At 38.3% G+C, this 14,265-nt stretch overlaps 1 protein-coding gene across 10 annotated transcripts in view; it reads left to right on the top strand.

The window, feature by feature from the left end:
• MYBPC1 (myosin binding protein C1) overlaps window positions 1–14,265 on the top strand; it is a 116,226-nt gene that overhangs the window by 44,656 nt on the left and 57,305 nt on the right. For 6 of the 10 annotated variants that reach the window (XM_066591401.1, XM_066591406.1, XM_066591409.1 and 3 more), the window contains 5 exons: window positions 649–693; window positions 1,865–1,906; window positions 2,810–2,851; window positions 11,846–11,884; window positions 13,160–13,195. In XM_066591401.1, the coding sequence (XP_066447498.1) occupies window positions 649–693; window positions 1,865–1,906; window positions 2,810–2,851; window positions 11,846–11,884; window positions 13,160–13,195 (204 nt within the window). Of the gene's footprint in view, window positions 1–648; window positions 694–1,864; window positions 1,907–2,809; window positions 2,852–11,461; window positions 11,498–11,845; window positions 11,885–13,159; window positions 13,196–14,265 lie in introns of all 10 variants that reach the window. The other 4 variants (XM_066591402.1, XM_066591405.1, XM_066591407.1 and 1 more) reach the window with 3 other exon arrangements.

Consider the following 14,265-nt stretch of genomic DNA (forward strand, 5'->3'; position numbering starts at 1 on the left):
ACCATTCCTTATACCAGACACCTAGCAGAAGAGAAGAGACATCTACTACCCATTACTTATTCATACAGCCTAGCTGCTTCCCGAAAAAAAAAAAGTGAAAAGGATTGATGTGCAAAGCCAATATTGAAACTAGTGAACTTAAAGGTTATGGTCACCTTTGAGCCATTCAAATGCATGTATTTTGGGCTGGCAATCAATTTTGTTTAATGGATTTTAATTAAAAACGTAGCATAGTTTGTCTTCTGTAGTTTCTACATATCAATTTATATAGACACTGCAGTCTATAAGTCTCAATAGATCTAGCAGCGTAATGGACTATTGGCTTAAGGTACCTTTATAGGGTATCACTTTTGGGCCATAGTTGCCCAACAGCTTTCCCAGCGATTATCGCTCATTGTTTTCACACAGGGGCGATAGTCTGGCAGTGAATGGAGGGCAGGCGATCTCTTCCGGCCGCCCTCCTCCGTTCACTCCAAATAGGAACTCGCTCAAAGATTTCCTATATTGGTTGCGCTTTAGTGTTTTTGTCATCTTGTAGAATGTGACCAGTTTCCTGCAATGTGCCAAGCCCCCCAGCTCAGGAATAAGTGTGTGGATCACAATTACAAGTTTATTTTTTCTAAATCTGGAAAAATAATTTAATCTCAGCAGAGGAAACCAAACCAAATGATGAAGTTCCTGAAAAGGAGAATGGTGAGTGGTGCCCGATATGCATTTTGGGTTAAGTAGACCATATAGTGCACAGTAGTGGGTTAGTTTGAATTTTGCACAATTTTGTTTTTCATGCATGATGACACCATTATGGGGATGTTGTGCATCTTTCATGCATTAGCATTTTTTTGTGGTTTTTGCCTGCGAGTTTACATAAGGAACCCGAGCAGTTAAAGGGTTATTCCCATCTGGTACATCTATACCATGTGTGATAAATGCCATGAATAGGTATTAAGGTCTTGTGACCTCCATTCATTGATTCTGCAGTCCCCATAAACTTCATTAAAGGCATGCTTGTGCATGCAAAAGATCCTCTCTATTAAAGCCTATTGCAATCACAGAAAGACTAAAGCAAGTAGCACTCAGCTCATTCCTTAGCTTACATAGACTTCAATGGAGAGGAATGTTTGCAAGATGCAAATATCCTTTTAATGTCTCTGTACAAGCTGCATATATATTTGAAAAATGTTCTTTTAAGAGATAAAAGGAAACCTATCACCAGATATGAGTACCATAGCACCATTGATTGCTATGGGGGTGCTTGCGCACTGCATGCAGCCAACGGTTTGACAATTTGGTGTATCCATAGCCTGTAGTGTGAGAATATGTAGTGGCCATACTGTGGACTGTATGTAGACACTGCAGCCTGTAAGTCTTGATAGATCTATCAGTGTGCTGGCCTATTGGCTTAAGGTACCTTTCTAAGATATGACTGTCAGGCGCATAGGCACCCAACAGCTGCCCTTGTTTTCACACAGTAGCAATAGTCTGTCAGTGAATAGACGGCCGGAGATCTCTTCCGGTGCCATCCAACATTCACTGCAAATAGGCACTCGCTCAAAGATTGAGCAGCTCCTGTTTACACTGAGTGAGAAGTCGCTCCATTTCAGCTCATTGAATCTGCACAACTAGCGACTACTTCAGGCACCATATGTATACGGGCCAATAGTCACTCATAATCACAAAGGTAATTATGGGAAATTGGTACAGCATATTCCATGTCCCGACACGCTCGTGTGAGCCTGGCCTTAACCTATGAGTCCTCCAGAGAGATATAGCGCATCCATGCGGTGATTTAATTGACTTAGATGAAAATTTTAATATAAAGCCTAGATGTTTTGTAACTTACAAAATAATTGTACTTCCTGTGCAGAGCAAAGCAAGCCTAATGATGTTGAGCCTGAAAAGCAAAACGGTGAGTGTACTGTAGGTCTGTGATGCCTGTGTCCAGGAGTAGTGTTTGCTGGGGATCTCCTTTCCTGCACCTTGCTGAATGTAGTAGTAATAGGGTTTGCATTGTCTGAATATCTCTATTTTTTGCATGCATGACTTTTAGCAGTAGAAATTCTTCTTCACTGTTCTTACTGTTCTACAACTTTGTTTCGCTACAGTGCATTCCCTGAACTTGCAATATCAATATTAAGTAATGTGGTTGTTCTACCAGAACACCCACTGCCATAAGCTCTCATAGGGCGTGTAGACATCTTCTCCACTAGGAAAGCCAATTAGCCAAAGTGGAGAGCTGCTACAAAGAGTGAATTAGAGAGGTCTGACCATTCATGATACTGGGTTAGAACCTGCACTGAGATTGTTCGTGTTAGGCGAAAACACACTGCAGTGGGCGCAACTACACTCTGCAGTAGAGTGTAGCTGTGCCTGGAGATTTCTTCTCCATCGCTGGCAGTTCAAACTCTGCGCCAGAGAGCAGGAGTTTGAAAGTAACAAAGGGAAAATAGGTGCCACATCATCTTTCCCGCACGATGTATTCAGTATGTGCGGAGAAGATAGGGCAGGTCCTATCTTTTCGCAGCTGTAGTATTCACACCAGAGAAATCCCAGTAGTAAAAACAAGATCACTTATTGAAATTAGTGGTTTTGTTTTGTCCCCTTATAATACGGCCGTGATTATCACCTTTTGCCTTATACAGCTGTGATTATCAGGGCCGTATAAGCATAGATATTCACATTCATACTATGGAGTACTGTACTTTGATTCCTCTAGAAGCATTCTTGTAATGATTTAGTTGATTATAATGAAAACCTGAATATAAGACCTAAATGATTTGTAACATGCAAAACAATTGTACTTCCTGTGCAGAGCAAAGCAAACCAAATGATGTTAAGCCTGAAAAGGCAAAAGGTGAGTGGACTGTATGGAATTCCTGTAAGAAGTAGTGCTTGCCTGAGATTTCCTTTACTAGTAGTAGTAATAGGGTTTGCATTGCCTGAATTTTCAGTATTTTTTGCATGCGTGACTTTTTGTAGTATAAATACATTGTTTTTATTATTGTAACATTTTGATTAGCTATAGTAGCTTTTTTCACTTCCTTGAGATTATTTTAATTTAGCATCACAATAGATTTATTTACACATTATTAAGTCCAATCATCATGAAATCATCTATTAATGTTGATCTATATTCAATACAAAATCACACCTAAAATAATTTCATTCAGAACTATCCTCGCCCTTCAAGTCATTATTTGGCAGATGAACCTTTTAGCAGCAGTTATAGGAGTCTATAAGACAGTTCTCATCTCTATAAGATGTGCAGATGTGAAGACTGTAAGCTGGAAGGGCGCTGTGATGGAGCACCACTCCAGAACATTGTCATTGCCATTTTTATATGATACTTGTAGAATTTTGGGTTACATATTTGGAGTTGTTGTATTGCTGGAATGGAAATCTACCACTAAATTGCAGTTCTCTTGCAGACTGCAGCAGGTTTTTATCTGGGATATCCTAGTGCCTTGATTTTGCTGCATATGTTCTTCTCTCTACTAAATATATATATACATACAGTCTGTCCTATGTAAGTTGCAAAAGCTTGTTGTCGTAGGTGTATTTCCCCTCTAGTGCCCTTCATAGACTAGGTTTTGAGCATAGCTTACTGTAGGCAGACTTGTCATCCTTACACAGACATGACAGTAATAAAGAAGCATGATACCCAAGTATGCATCACAAGAGCCATTGCATCAGTCGTGCTATACTACAATGTATATGGTAGGAACGTGACTACAGGCTCGATGTGTGTGGAGGGGCTCACATTGAACAACTCTGCTGTGAAAAACATTTTTGATGTTGTGCAACAAAAGCTTTTGGGTTTCTGTTTCCATTTATATCAAATTTATGTATCAGAGTCTCATTAAAGGTGAGTTATGAGTGTTTCAAATCGGGAGGATCATTTGTGATAAGCCTGTACTTTCCTGTAAAACCCATTTAATTGCCATTTAAAAGAGTTATTCTACAATAATAGATGTCATTGAATATAAGGTTAGGCACACAAAGGCAGATCATTGCTCTTCATGAATGGATTGTGTAGTCAATGTTTTTTTAGATTGGCTTACAAATGTTTATAAATATATAGACATTTAGAACACAATGCATGTGCATGTGAATGCATAAGTATATGTCGTGGATCCAATGAAAATAATGCACTTATACTTGTTCAAATTATCACAGTGTATCTAGAAGATCAATGAAGAACATGACTGCTTGGAAAATAATTTATTTTATTAGTATTAGCTCTATTTTCTTTTCAGCTTGTATGAATACTGGGTAATTATCTAGCCATCCTGAGACCTCCCACTGCTCAGATGTTGATGGCCTATCCTATAGATAGGCCATCAGTTTTTAAAGCCTGGCTAAGGGTACATGGACTTACAAAAAGTTGTGTTCTAGATTTCCAGGTGCAAATCGGATCAGACAACACATGGACATACCATCTGTATGCTGTCCGATATGCTGGACACCCTACATTGACATGTACTATTTTCGTCCAAGAATCGAAAAAGTATAGGACATTCTGCAATTTCTTGGAGAAAACGTCCATGTGCATGTACCCTAAAGCATGTAATCCTGGATCCCAAGATAGCAATCCCAAACCGTGATAGCGGCATCACTTTCTTGACTATTGTCATTACAGCACTGTATTATATGTGTTATGTTTATAAATGTATGTGTGAATGGGAAATTCCCTTCTTGCTAAAATCCTGCCCCTGTGTGGAGTTTATTAAAAAAGAATGACAACTTAATACTACAAGTGTTTAGGAGACCAGTCTCATGGTGAATCTTTATGAGACGGATGTCTGTAGTCTGTAATTACTGCCTAACAAACTATATAAACACTGAACTCCAAAGACAATAACAAATGAATGCAGTGATCTGACTGATTGCTATGGGAAACTACTGCATTTTTCCTATGAACCTATTTTGATACATCTACTGTAATATCTTCTGAACTTAGAATATTATGCTGATGTCATTAGCTTAGAAAAAGGTGCTAATGCTTTGTCTAAACAATGAACCCAAACTGCAGGGTGATTCAAATGTCAGGGCCACCCGGAATATCTTCTGAATGAAAAAAACTACAAGTACGAAACTTTGTAGAACACTTAAATGGGTGGAGCAAAACTTTGGCACTATGGTGGTCCCTGTTGGTCATATTAGTTACAGCCATCTTGGAATCATCCTAAGGAACTTCAGTAGATAGGGGTCATGTGATACCGGATTTAAGGGTAGAATTTCATCAGAAACTGATAGGTGTAGTCATGTTCTAAATACCTGCAACCATTTTTAGTTTTGGATGATATCATATGAGTATTAATAATGCTATGCTGAATTATGTGGTATGGAGAACACTAATCGCATGTCTTTTCAGAAACCAGAAGATGCCGTTAACAATCCAGAACAGAATTTAAATTATCCTGATGATCTGAGGATTTAGAAGTTGTTTATGCATTTGTAATGCCCACAGACAGAATTCTAAGTTTGGGTCAGGGTCATCTTCATCCAACATCTCTTGCACCTGCAGTTTGTATGGGCGCCATTTGTGTGTCTTGAGGATCCTTATGACAGTTGGTTATCTTACACCATGCTTGAATTGAAGTCTCCTCATGCTTTTATGTGGACTCTTCATGAAAACAGCTAGCACAGCTGTCGACACCTGAGGATTGGAAACCCTACTCGGATAACTAGTTCTTGGTTTATCCTGGACACTACCAGCCTCTCTGCACTTCTGAATCAGTTTCCAGACTGTTTGTACATTCACTGGCTGTCTTTCTGGGTGTTCTTGATTGGAAGCCATGGCCATCTCACGTGAATTTCTGTTACCGACCATCAGGATGATCTCAGTTCTGTCCTGGATTGTTAATGGCATTTTCTGCTGCCTGAAAAGACATGTGCTTAGTGTTTTCCATACCACATAATTCAACATAACGGTATTGATACCCAATATTATACAATCCATTACTCAGAAATGGTTGCAAGTATTGCAAAAAATTACTACACCTCTCAGTTTCTGATGAAATTCCATCCTTAAATAATGTATCCCTTGACCCCCTCTCCATTTAGCTTCCTTGGGATGAATCCCAGATGGCTGCCACCAAGATGACTGACAGGCACTACCACAGTGTCAAAACATTTCCCCCCACCCATCTAAGTGTTCTATGAAGTTTCCTACAGTATTTGTATCTCTTTTTGTATCTCTTTTAAAGATATACTCCAGACAAAACTGTTAAAGAAATACTCCAGACAAGCTCCAGACAAAACTCCAGTCAAAGTTTGGATAAAAGTGATCTATTGTGTAATGCCTAGTGCCGGACCAAAGGTGAATGGCACATTATATCTCTGTTAATCTATGAATCCTTAGTCATACACAGCTCCTTCAGACCTACACTAGTCAAAACACAGTGCCTGGAGTATTCATTTAAGAAATTATTTTAGTGGCCAGAGGCGTAACTTGAAGCTCCCAAGCCCCGATGCAAAACTTGTAACAGGGCCCCCAACTATAATGCTTTACTCATAGTACTGGGTTCCCTATATGGAGAAGAGAGGCCTTATGGGCCCCCTATGGCTCCTGGGCCCGGGTGCAACCGCATCCCCTGAATCCTCTATAGTTACGCCCCTGTTAGTGGCTAACTACACTGTCTTATGTTTCATCCGTTTTACATACAGAGTTTGGAAATCTGTCCCGGCCTGACCGCAAGTCTCTGAACCCCCAACTCCAAGCATCGTGTTAGGCCGGTCAGGATGGGACACACTTCTGAAATCAGTACGTTAAACCAGATGGAACAATAGTGTGATTAGCCACTTGATCTGCGCAGTTTGTTTTAATGTTAGCTCATTTGCATGAAACAACATTAATGATAAGAAATACTCTTTGGTAGGCTTTAACTATATTACCTGTATTCTGTTTCTCCACTACAGGCATCGATCACTTTCTAACCATTTATTTCATATGACTTCATTTATATTTGTGGCACTGCAGCATCAAGAAGTTATCACGAAAGTCCTGATTTGATGTGACATTTTGTAGTAGATTGGTAACGTGATAGTTTCATTTTGTTGGCACCTTCTCATGTGGCATAAATCACTGACCTTTGGTTCAGCCTTTCACTAACATTCCAAAATATCACTTACAGTTGCCACTTTGGACTTACATGTTTGCTGCTGACACACTTGTCAGAAAATGTGTCCCGTGATGCAGCTCCTCAGTTCAAGGTTAATCTCTTTGTATTGCATTTTACCAATAATAGTCCCATAAAACTCTTGGCCACCTGCAGCATGAATGTAAAAACAGCGCTAGTTTAATGTATACACAAGTACGTTTCGGCAGTCTTTTCAGTCTTGAAATTGGATTTATTCCAAGCAATGAGGGGGAAAGAACATGTGAAGATGCCTGAAAGAAATGAGTTCATCATCTTGTCATTCTGCTTCCTGCACGATGTGACATGCCTAATTGGCCTTCTATATGAGTTTAGTAATGCTGTATAATTCAGCTCTCCTGTCTCATCAAGTTTCCTGATTTGAATTGCTAATTTTAGAAAGATTATTCTTGAACATCAATAGTTTATACAAATGCTTGCATTAAAGTGGATATATCTTATGCAAAATATGTTCCCAGTACTCGGTAATAAAATCTTATCTGTATTTAATCCTGGACACATAATAGCAATATTAAAAATCATATCTCAATTTATGAGTGCCCAGCTTAAAGCAGCTTTTAACCATGTTAAGCTTGAAATGCATAAACTGATACATGGTTTTTAACATTATTGTTAGGTGTCTAAGATGTGATACAGATAAGATTTTATTACTGAGGACTGGAAATACTTCTTCCCTTAAATATTTTATTGCCGGGGATCCAACCCAGCTAGTCCGTGCACTGGAGTTGTGGTATCCTCGCAGAAATAGGTCATTTGATCCAATTTTTGTTTATATTAATATGGAGGTACCCTGAGGATCAGAATTGGGCAAGTATGTTCCTAGATTTTATCATCCCTTAATTCATCACAGTTGCACATTTTGGCTCTTTGGACAGTGGTGAACAGTAGGAGGATGTGTAGCTGTTACTTGGTAGACTAGTGCAAGACCTTCAAAGAGCTATCAGAAAGATTATATAAGCCTCTTCACCACACATTCTTCGAAAATACATTTTTCCATGCCTGCATCCGATTGCTGGAAGTCTCATCTGTATACTGTAGTCTTTTCCATGCAGTGTAGTCCCTCGTCTGACACTTATCAGGTACCATCTTGATGTTACTTTCATTGTTCTGTGCTATTAATCCCATGATGCATCAGCATAGCTTTAGCTAGAGGCTGTACAATCTCTGCCTGCTGATGGAACAGTTTAATTATCATTCACTTCTAAATAAGCTACAGACCATACGTTTACAATTAGGAGGATGAACTGTGATCTCCTCTATTATAAATGTGTGACAGAAGCTGTGTGATCATCATTAGTAACTGTGGTAGGAGTGTCTATCTCCCCCTTCTAGGCAGTTTCTATGGTAGTGTCCATGTAAAGGCATAAACACAAAGTAAGAAACTAACTTAATTTGAGAATGCATAACCCAAAGTAGATCTGATCCGGTCAGAATTGAGATCACATGACCATCTGAGGAAAACGAGACCAGCAGTTTTGGATCGAAAGGAATAACTAACCACCATAACACTAGCTCACTTATATAGACTGGGATGATGATAATAAATGAAAAAATAATTTACAGGAGTGGTCCTTTAAATATTGGAAGAACTTGCTTGTACAGATATAACATTGAAGTTACAGTCCTGATGTTTACAACTCAATTTCTGACCTTGCTCTAGTGCCTTATAAAGTTGGGGCACAAACAGGAAGTTTGGGGAAACTTAAAGCAATCCTCCAGTCTCTGGACAAAATTTGGCCAAGGGCTGGAATGAAGTAGTTACATTACCTTGTGCTGTCCTTTTTTCAGTTTAGCTGCATCTTCTAACATGACCACAGAAATCCGGTTACTACTTGATTCACACAGTCCCTGTTATCAGACAGTGCATGGTGCTTTCTGATTGGCCAGTGGTGCTCATGCAGCTTTAAGCTGAAGAACCTCAGGCATTTGGGCCTGTAATTTCAACTAATGGTATCTCTGCACTGGAATAAGGAATAAAGTGGTGAATGAAAGAGCATGCTAAATTTTTAATTGTAGTAGGTAGGCTTTTATATAATGATTTTGGTATTTCTCCTTTTTACTTGACTATGTACCATTTTGCACAATAAGTAAGCTCCGGGACTTCTTTGTACTTCTGAAATCCCTATATGAGTTAACTATTTCTAAACAGTGCCATATATTGTCATACTACAAGTATCATTTTGTTTTAATGAAAACCAATGCGGACCAATTATGTGTTTTTCCTTAAGATCCTTGTTGTAATAATGCATTCTATTATGTCTAGGGCTCTATGGTGAATTCTTGTCACAAGAACAGTGATGTCATATCACATGGACCATAATATTATATAATGGATCAGAAATAAATTTGTGCTGTAAAAGCTAAGCATGGCTGGTCTATGTCTTCCCCTAGCAGGAGTCATAGCTGTAAAAAATATGTGCATTAGGGCTTAAACAAGAGGGCATGCTCTTGCCCGTGATTTCACTTGTATCATATGTTGCCTTTTGAGAGTGCTTCATGGTATCAGTAAGTGCCAGAGAAGGTAAAACAAAGCTGCAGTATGCTACATTATTCAAGACTGATCATAATAGTGAGATAATAAGCATCTTAGAATATTTGGTTTCCTACAGAGTAGATGTGTAAGAGATGTGACTGGGAACCTCCAGCCGTAACAGATATCCTGACAGTTATGGCTGTCCAGTATGTGGTCTGTCAAGAAAGATCAGCAAGGTTTATTTCCAGATTATCACAAGGCGTGCCTGCCTTTCAGAGATATGTACCACTCCTCGATATGTGGTGACATGCACTCTTTACTACATTTATACTACACTTCCAAGTAGAAAAATGAATTTAGTGCAATATAATGCATTGAATGAAAATGATGAATATGTGTTGCGTTACGGTGACATTAAAGGGAATCTGTCACCTGCCTAAACCATCATGAACTAATTTATTGTGCTGTTAGGCAAGGTGATAGGGAGCTGGGTGCTGTGTTTTTCATATTCACCCAGTTCCTGTTCCCGCTGCTGACGTCCCCATCGGATGAAAATCTGACTCTTTTCATTCCTGTGCTCTGCTGTCCCATAGACTTGTATAGGAAAGTGCATGCAAAGGCCTCTAAAAGAGTGAGATTTTTGACCGGTGTGCAAACTTCAGCGTTGGGAATCAAGAAGCAGGTGAGTATAAAAAGTACAGTTTATGGTGCTTTATGGAAGTAACAGGTTACCTTTAATAAGAAGAAAAAAGGTTTGCATTAGATATACCTTAATGTAGAAACTTTTTTCATAATTTAAAGCAAACCTCCGAGCTGGGCAAACAAAGATGGCTGAATAGCTCCTCAGACCCACAATATATACCAAAGCACATTGTGATACAGGTTGTCAAAGACACTACATCTTCTTTGATTACCCACGTGAATAGTACTGGCCAGCAGGAGCAGTATGTAGTGCCTTAGACTACCGATTCATATTAATGCACAATGCGCATTGGGTAGTCAGAGAAGTGGTTCGATCATCTTTGTTTTCCAGGACTAGAGGGTCGCTTTAAACATATGCAAATTTAGTGAAAAACATTTTATTTAATTCATTCTTACTACTACACATCCTTGTGGTCTCGTTAGAATAAAGACACAATACACTTAAGAGATGACTTAAGAGATCAGAAAAACATGGCTGCTTTCTCCCTGGAATAGTGCCACTTCTGTCCATGGACTATGTCTGTTATTTCAGTTCAGCCCCATTCACCCGAATGTAGATGAGCCGCAGTATCAGATATAACGCATGGCCAAGAGTATAGCTGTTTCTATGAAGAAGAAAAAACAGCTGTGTAGTCCAAACTACTACAATCCTTTAAAGACTTTCATAAACTCTTTAAAATGTATTTTTCTTCTGCGGATTTTTATATTTTTAAAGTCAAATCTCCCACATTTTTTCAATTTCCGATTACTTAACGAAGATCAAAAGTTAGATTTATAAGACAAAAAATGCATTTCCTAAATTCTTCCCAAAGTATACAAAGACGTTTGCAATATATGATTAAACCAAGTCTTGGTTTGTTAAAACTCCCATACACATTTTACAAATATTACTTTTCATATATTCTAAGCATATCGCATCTAGCTTACAGTGGACCTTCACAGACAGAATTACAAATCAGCGTCTGAAAGAGTAGACCTTGGCTCTCCTTCAAAGACCACGTTGAACACCACTCTAATAATCCACCACGTGTTGTAATATTGACATATGATTAATCTACTTTTATCATTTTGCATGTGATTAATATATAGGCGACCATTCACTGTGTATATGCTACGCATTTACTTGCAGACATAGAAGACAGTGATGAGACATCGTCTTCAGAAGGTCAGATGTGTGGTTGACCATTAATTCAATGTATTTCCTTTTCCTTGCTGTTGTGAACATTCCTAACATTTCCAAGGCTCTTGAAAGCTTCTCATGATTCCATTTAATACTGGATCACTTGGTGTACATTTCATTTTTGTCTTCATTTCCTCTTCACTGATGGCTGGTTTCTCATTTCAACTACTGAAAATTCAAAGCTTTTTTTCCCATAATTTGCAGCTTTTGGAGTGTTTCGACCTTCCACTACAGCTCTGATTTGTTTTTGCAGGATTTTTTCTCTACAATGGAAATACAGAATATTTGACATGTGTGTATACATGAATCATTAACTGTATTTTATGTTTACAGATGAAGATGAGTCTTCTTCAACTAGCACTCCTACTCCAGGTAGCATTTTCTTTACTTTACTTACGATATTTTTCTCTTTTTTTGTGAAAAGTAGAATAATGAAAGTAATTTATATCAAAGTACTGCAAGTAATGCAAAAATTCAGCTCACACAGCTGATATAGAAGAAACCATTCCACCTGCTAGGTCCTACGTAATTTTGGAATATTCTTATGACACAGTCTTGAGAAAATCCATAGCAACATAGAGATATCCAAATCGTGGGATATTTGGAATATTGTAAATCCTGTCAGTTCCAAAAGACCCCAAAACTATCAGACTTCCATTTTACTGCCCCCTGAAACTAATCTGCTGGATATTGTATAGCGCTATGTCTGATTAGTGTATGGACGGAAGAAGATTTATCTCGTATACTGAACACTAGTGCAGACAGGAACAATAAGGCCAATAGCAACCAAGCTGATTCAAGTCCCATGTGATATAGCGATAGTATTTTGTTAGATGAGTGTTGCTTGAGGGCACATGCTGTAAAATATTAAGAGACATGTCTATGGATAGACATATGATGCTTAAGGAAGTTTAAATCCAAGGTATTAACAACATCCAAGTGCATGAGAGAAAGGATTAAAGCGGAGTTAAGTAAACCTCATATTAGAACTCAATTGACCATGCTGCTAAAAGTTAAAAGTTTCATTAATTAACTTTCCAAATTGCTTTTGGAAATAATCTTTATTTCCATACACATTTTTTAGTAGATTAATAGCTATGGATATAAATTATAGCAGACCCATAATGATTCAGAGAACCTAATCAAATCCATTACATGAAGTTGCTAATTGTTTGTAGCTTCAAACCAATTTACTATAGATATCATGCTAGTAAAAATGAATTTACATTCCAATTAACTATGGTATATACAGGGTGATCATAATTAATGTATTCCCATTCAGAGATGTCTAGAGAGACGCCTATTGGATGAAATTGAAGCAAACTTGGTAAAAATACTATCCAGGACACGCAGATGCAATCCACGTGAAAAAAAGAAATAGTCACAAATCTCAACACCAGAACCAGGATTTTTAGCACTCTTGACTGGGCAGTGTTTAACTGTCTTGAAACACCACATGCACTGCTTCCTTCTTGCTGATTCTCCATAGACCCTTTAAGAATAGTTGTAGCAACATCTTCCTTTTGTTGTCAAGACTTTTTCCACAAATTAAAACTGTACAATTTACGATCTAGTTTCATCAATCTCCCTAATTTCATACTCATACTTTAACTCATTGCTATCACTGCCAACTCATGTTTCTTCCAGATGACCATTCCCGTTCTTCGGACAGGAAAGGCTCCGGTAAGTCACCACAATATCTTCAGCCCCTATAGAACTCAAACTCCACAATCCATTTAATAAGGATATAGTCAAAAAGTAGATCACATCACTATTATAATAGTAGAGGCTGGCTAGCAATACATGCCCAATTCTGTACAAGTTTACAGGGGTGAGTGTTGAATATCTACTTTTAAAGGTGTTTTCTAGTTTAGGAGAATAAGATATGCAATGTTCACTGTCCATGCAGATTGTACAGAATATGGACAGCTATCTGTGTGCTGTCTGATGAGAGTTGCACCTGAGATTTTAAGGTGAAATTTGCATATGGCCCTCTGAATGAGCGTTAAGAGGTGAATATTGATAAATATTGCTCTGTGTGGGCAGCTCAGAGATTTAAACACTTGTTGTGGGCTTCCCCCAAAGATAGCAGCTCATTGCTGAGGTTCTCACCAGTAGGATACCCTGCCAAAGCTAAGTCAAACCTTTTGGGTTCTAGCTTTTATGCATTTCTACCTGTTAGTATATAACGTATGATTTAATTGAATGTTAGCAAATACAATTGTCTAGCGTAGTCATTACCAATTCTTTATCTAGGAAATCTAACTTTTTCACATTAAATTAAAATTTGTTGAATGAAAAAAAATGCATCGTACAAAGGACTCTGGTAGTGAAAATTGTTCTTGACTTTTCATACTTAGAACACTTTCTTAAGGCTGATTTACACACAACGATTATCACTCAAAATTCGTCGAACAACGGCATTTTAGCGATAGCCGTTGCGTGTAAATGTGTGCCCATCCTGCAGTAACCGTACATTCTTCGTTCATTGTTGACTTCTGGTCAACATGAAATCTGTTGTCCCTGATAAGAGGGACGGCATGCTGTGCTTTCCAGGGACAGTGCTGATAGTATTGTATGCATCCTGCTGCCTGCAGGAGAACAAAAGTGATGTATTTAGAGAACAGACCACCTGCTGTTCTCTAAATACATGCAAATGAAGCTAGTTAGCTAATGCAAATGATCGCTCAAAGCTGTCAGTTTCTGAAGAATTTTGAGGGATCATCTTTGCGTGTAAATGGACCTTTAGGTTT

Source organism: Eleutherodactylus coqui, chromosome 2 (genome assembly GCF_035609145.1).
Source record: "Eleutherodactylus coqui strain aEleCoq1 chromosome 2, aEleCoq1.hap1, whole genome shotgun sequence".
Taxonomy (NCBI): Eukaryota; Metazoa; Chordata; class Amphibia; order Anura; family Eleutherodactylidae; genus Eleutherodactylus; species Eleutherodactylus coqui.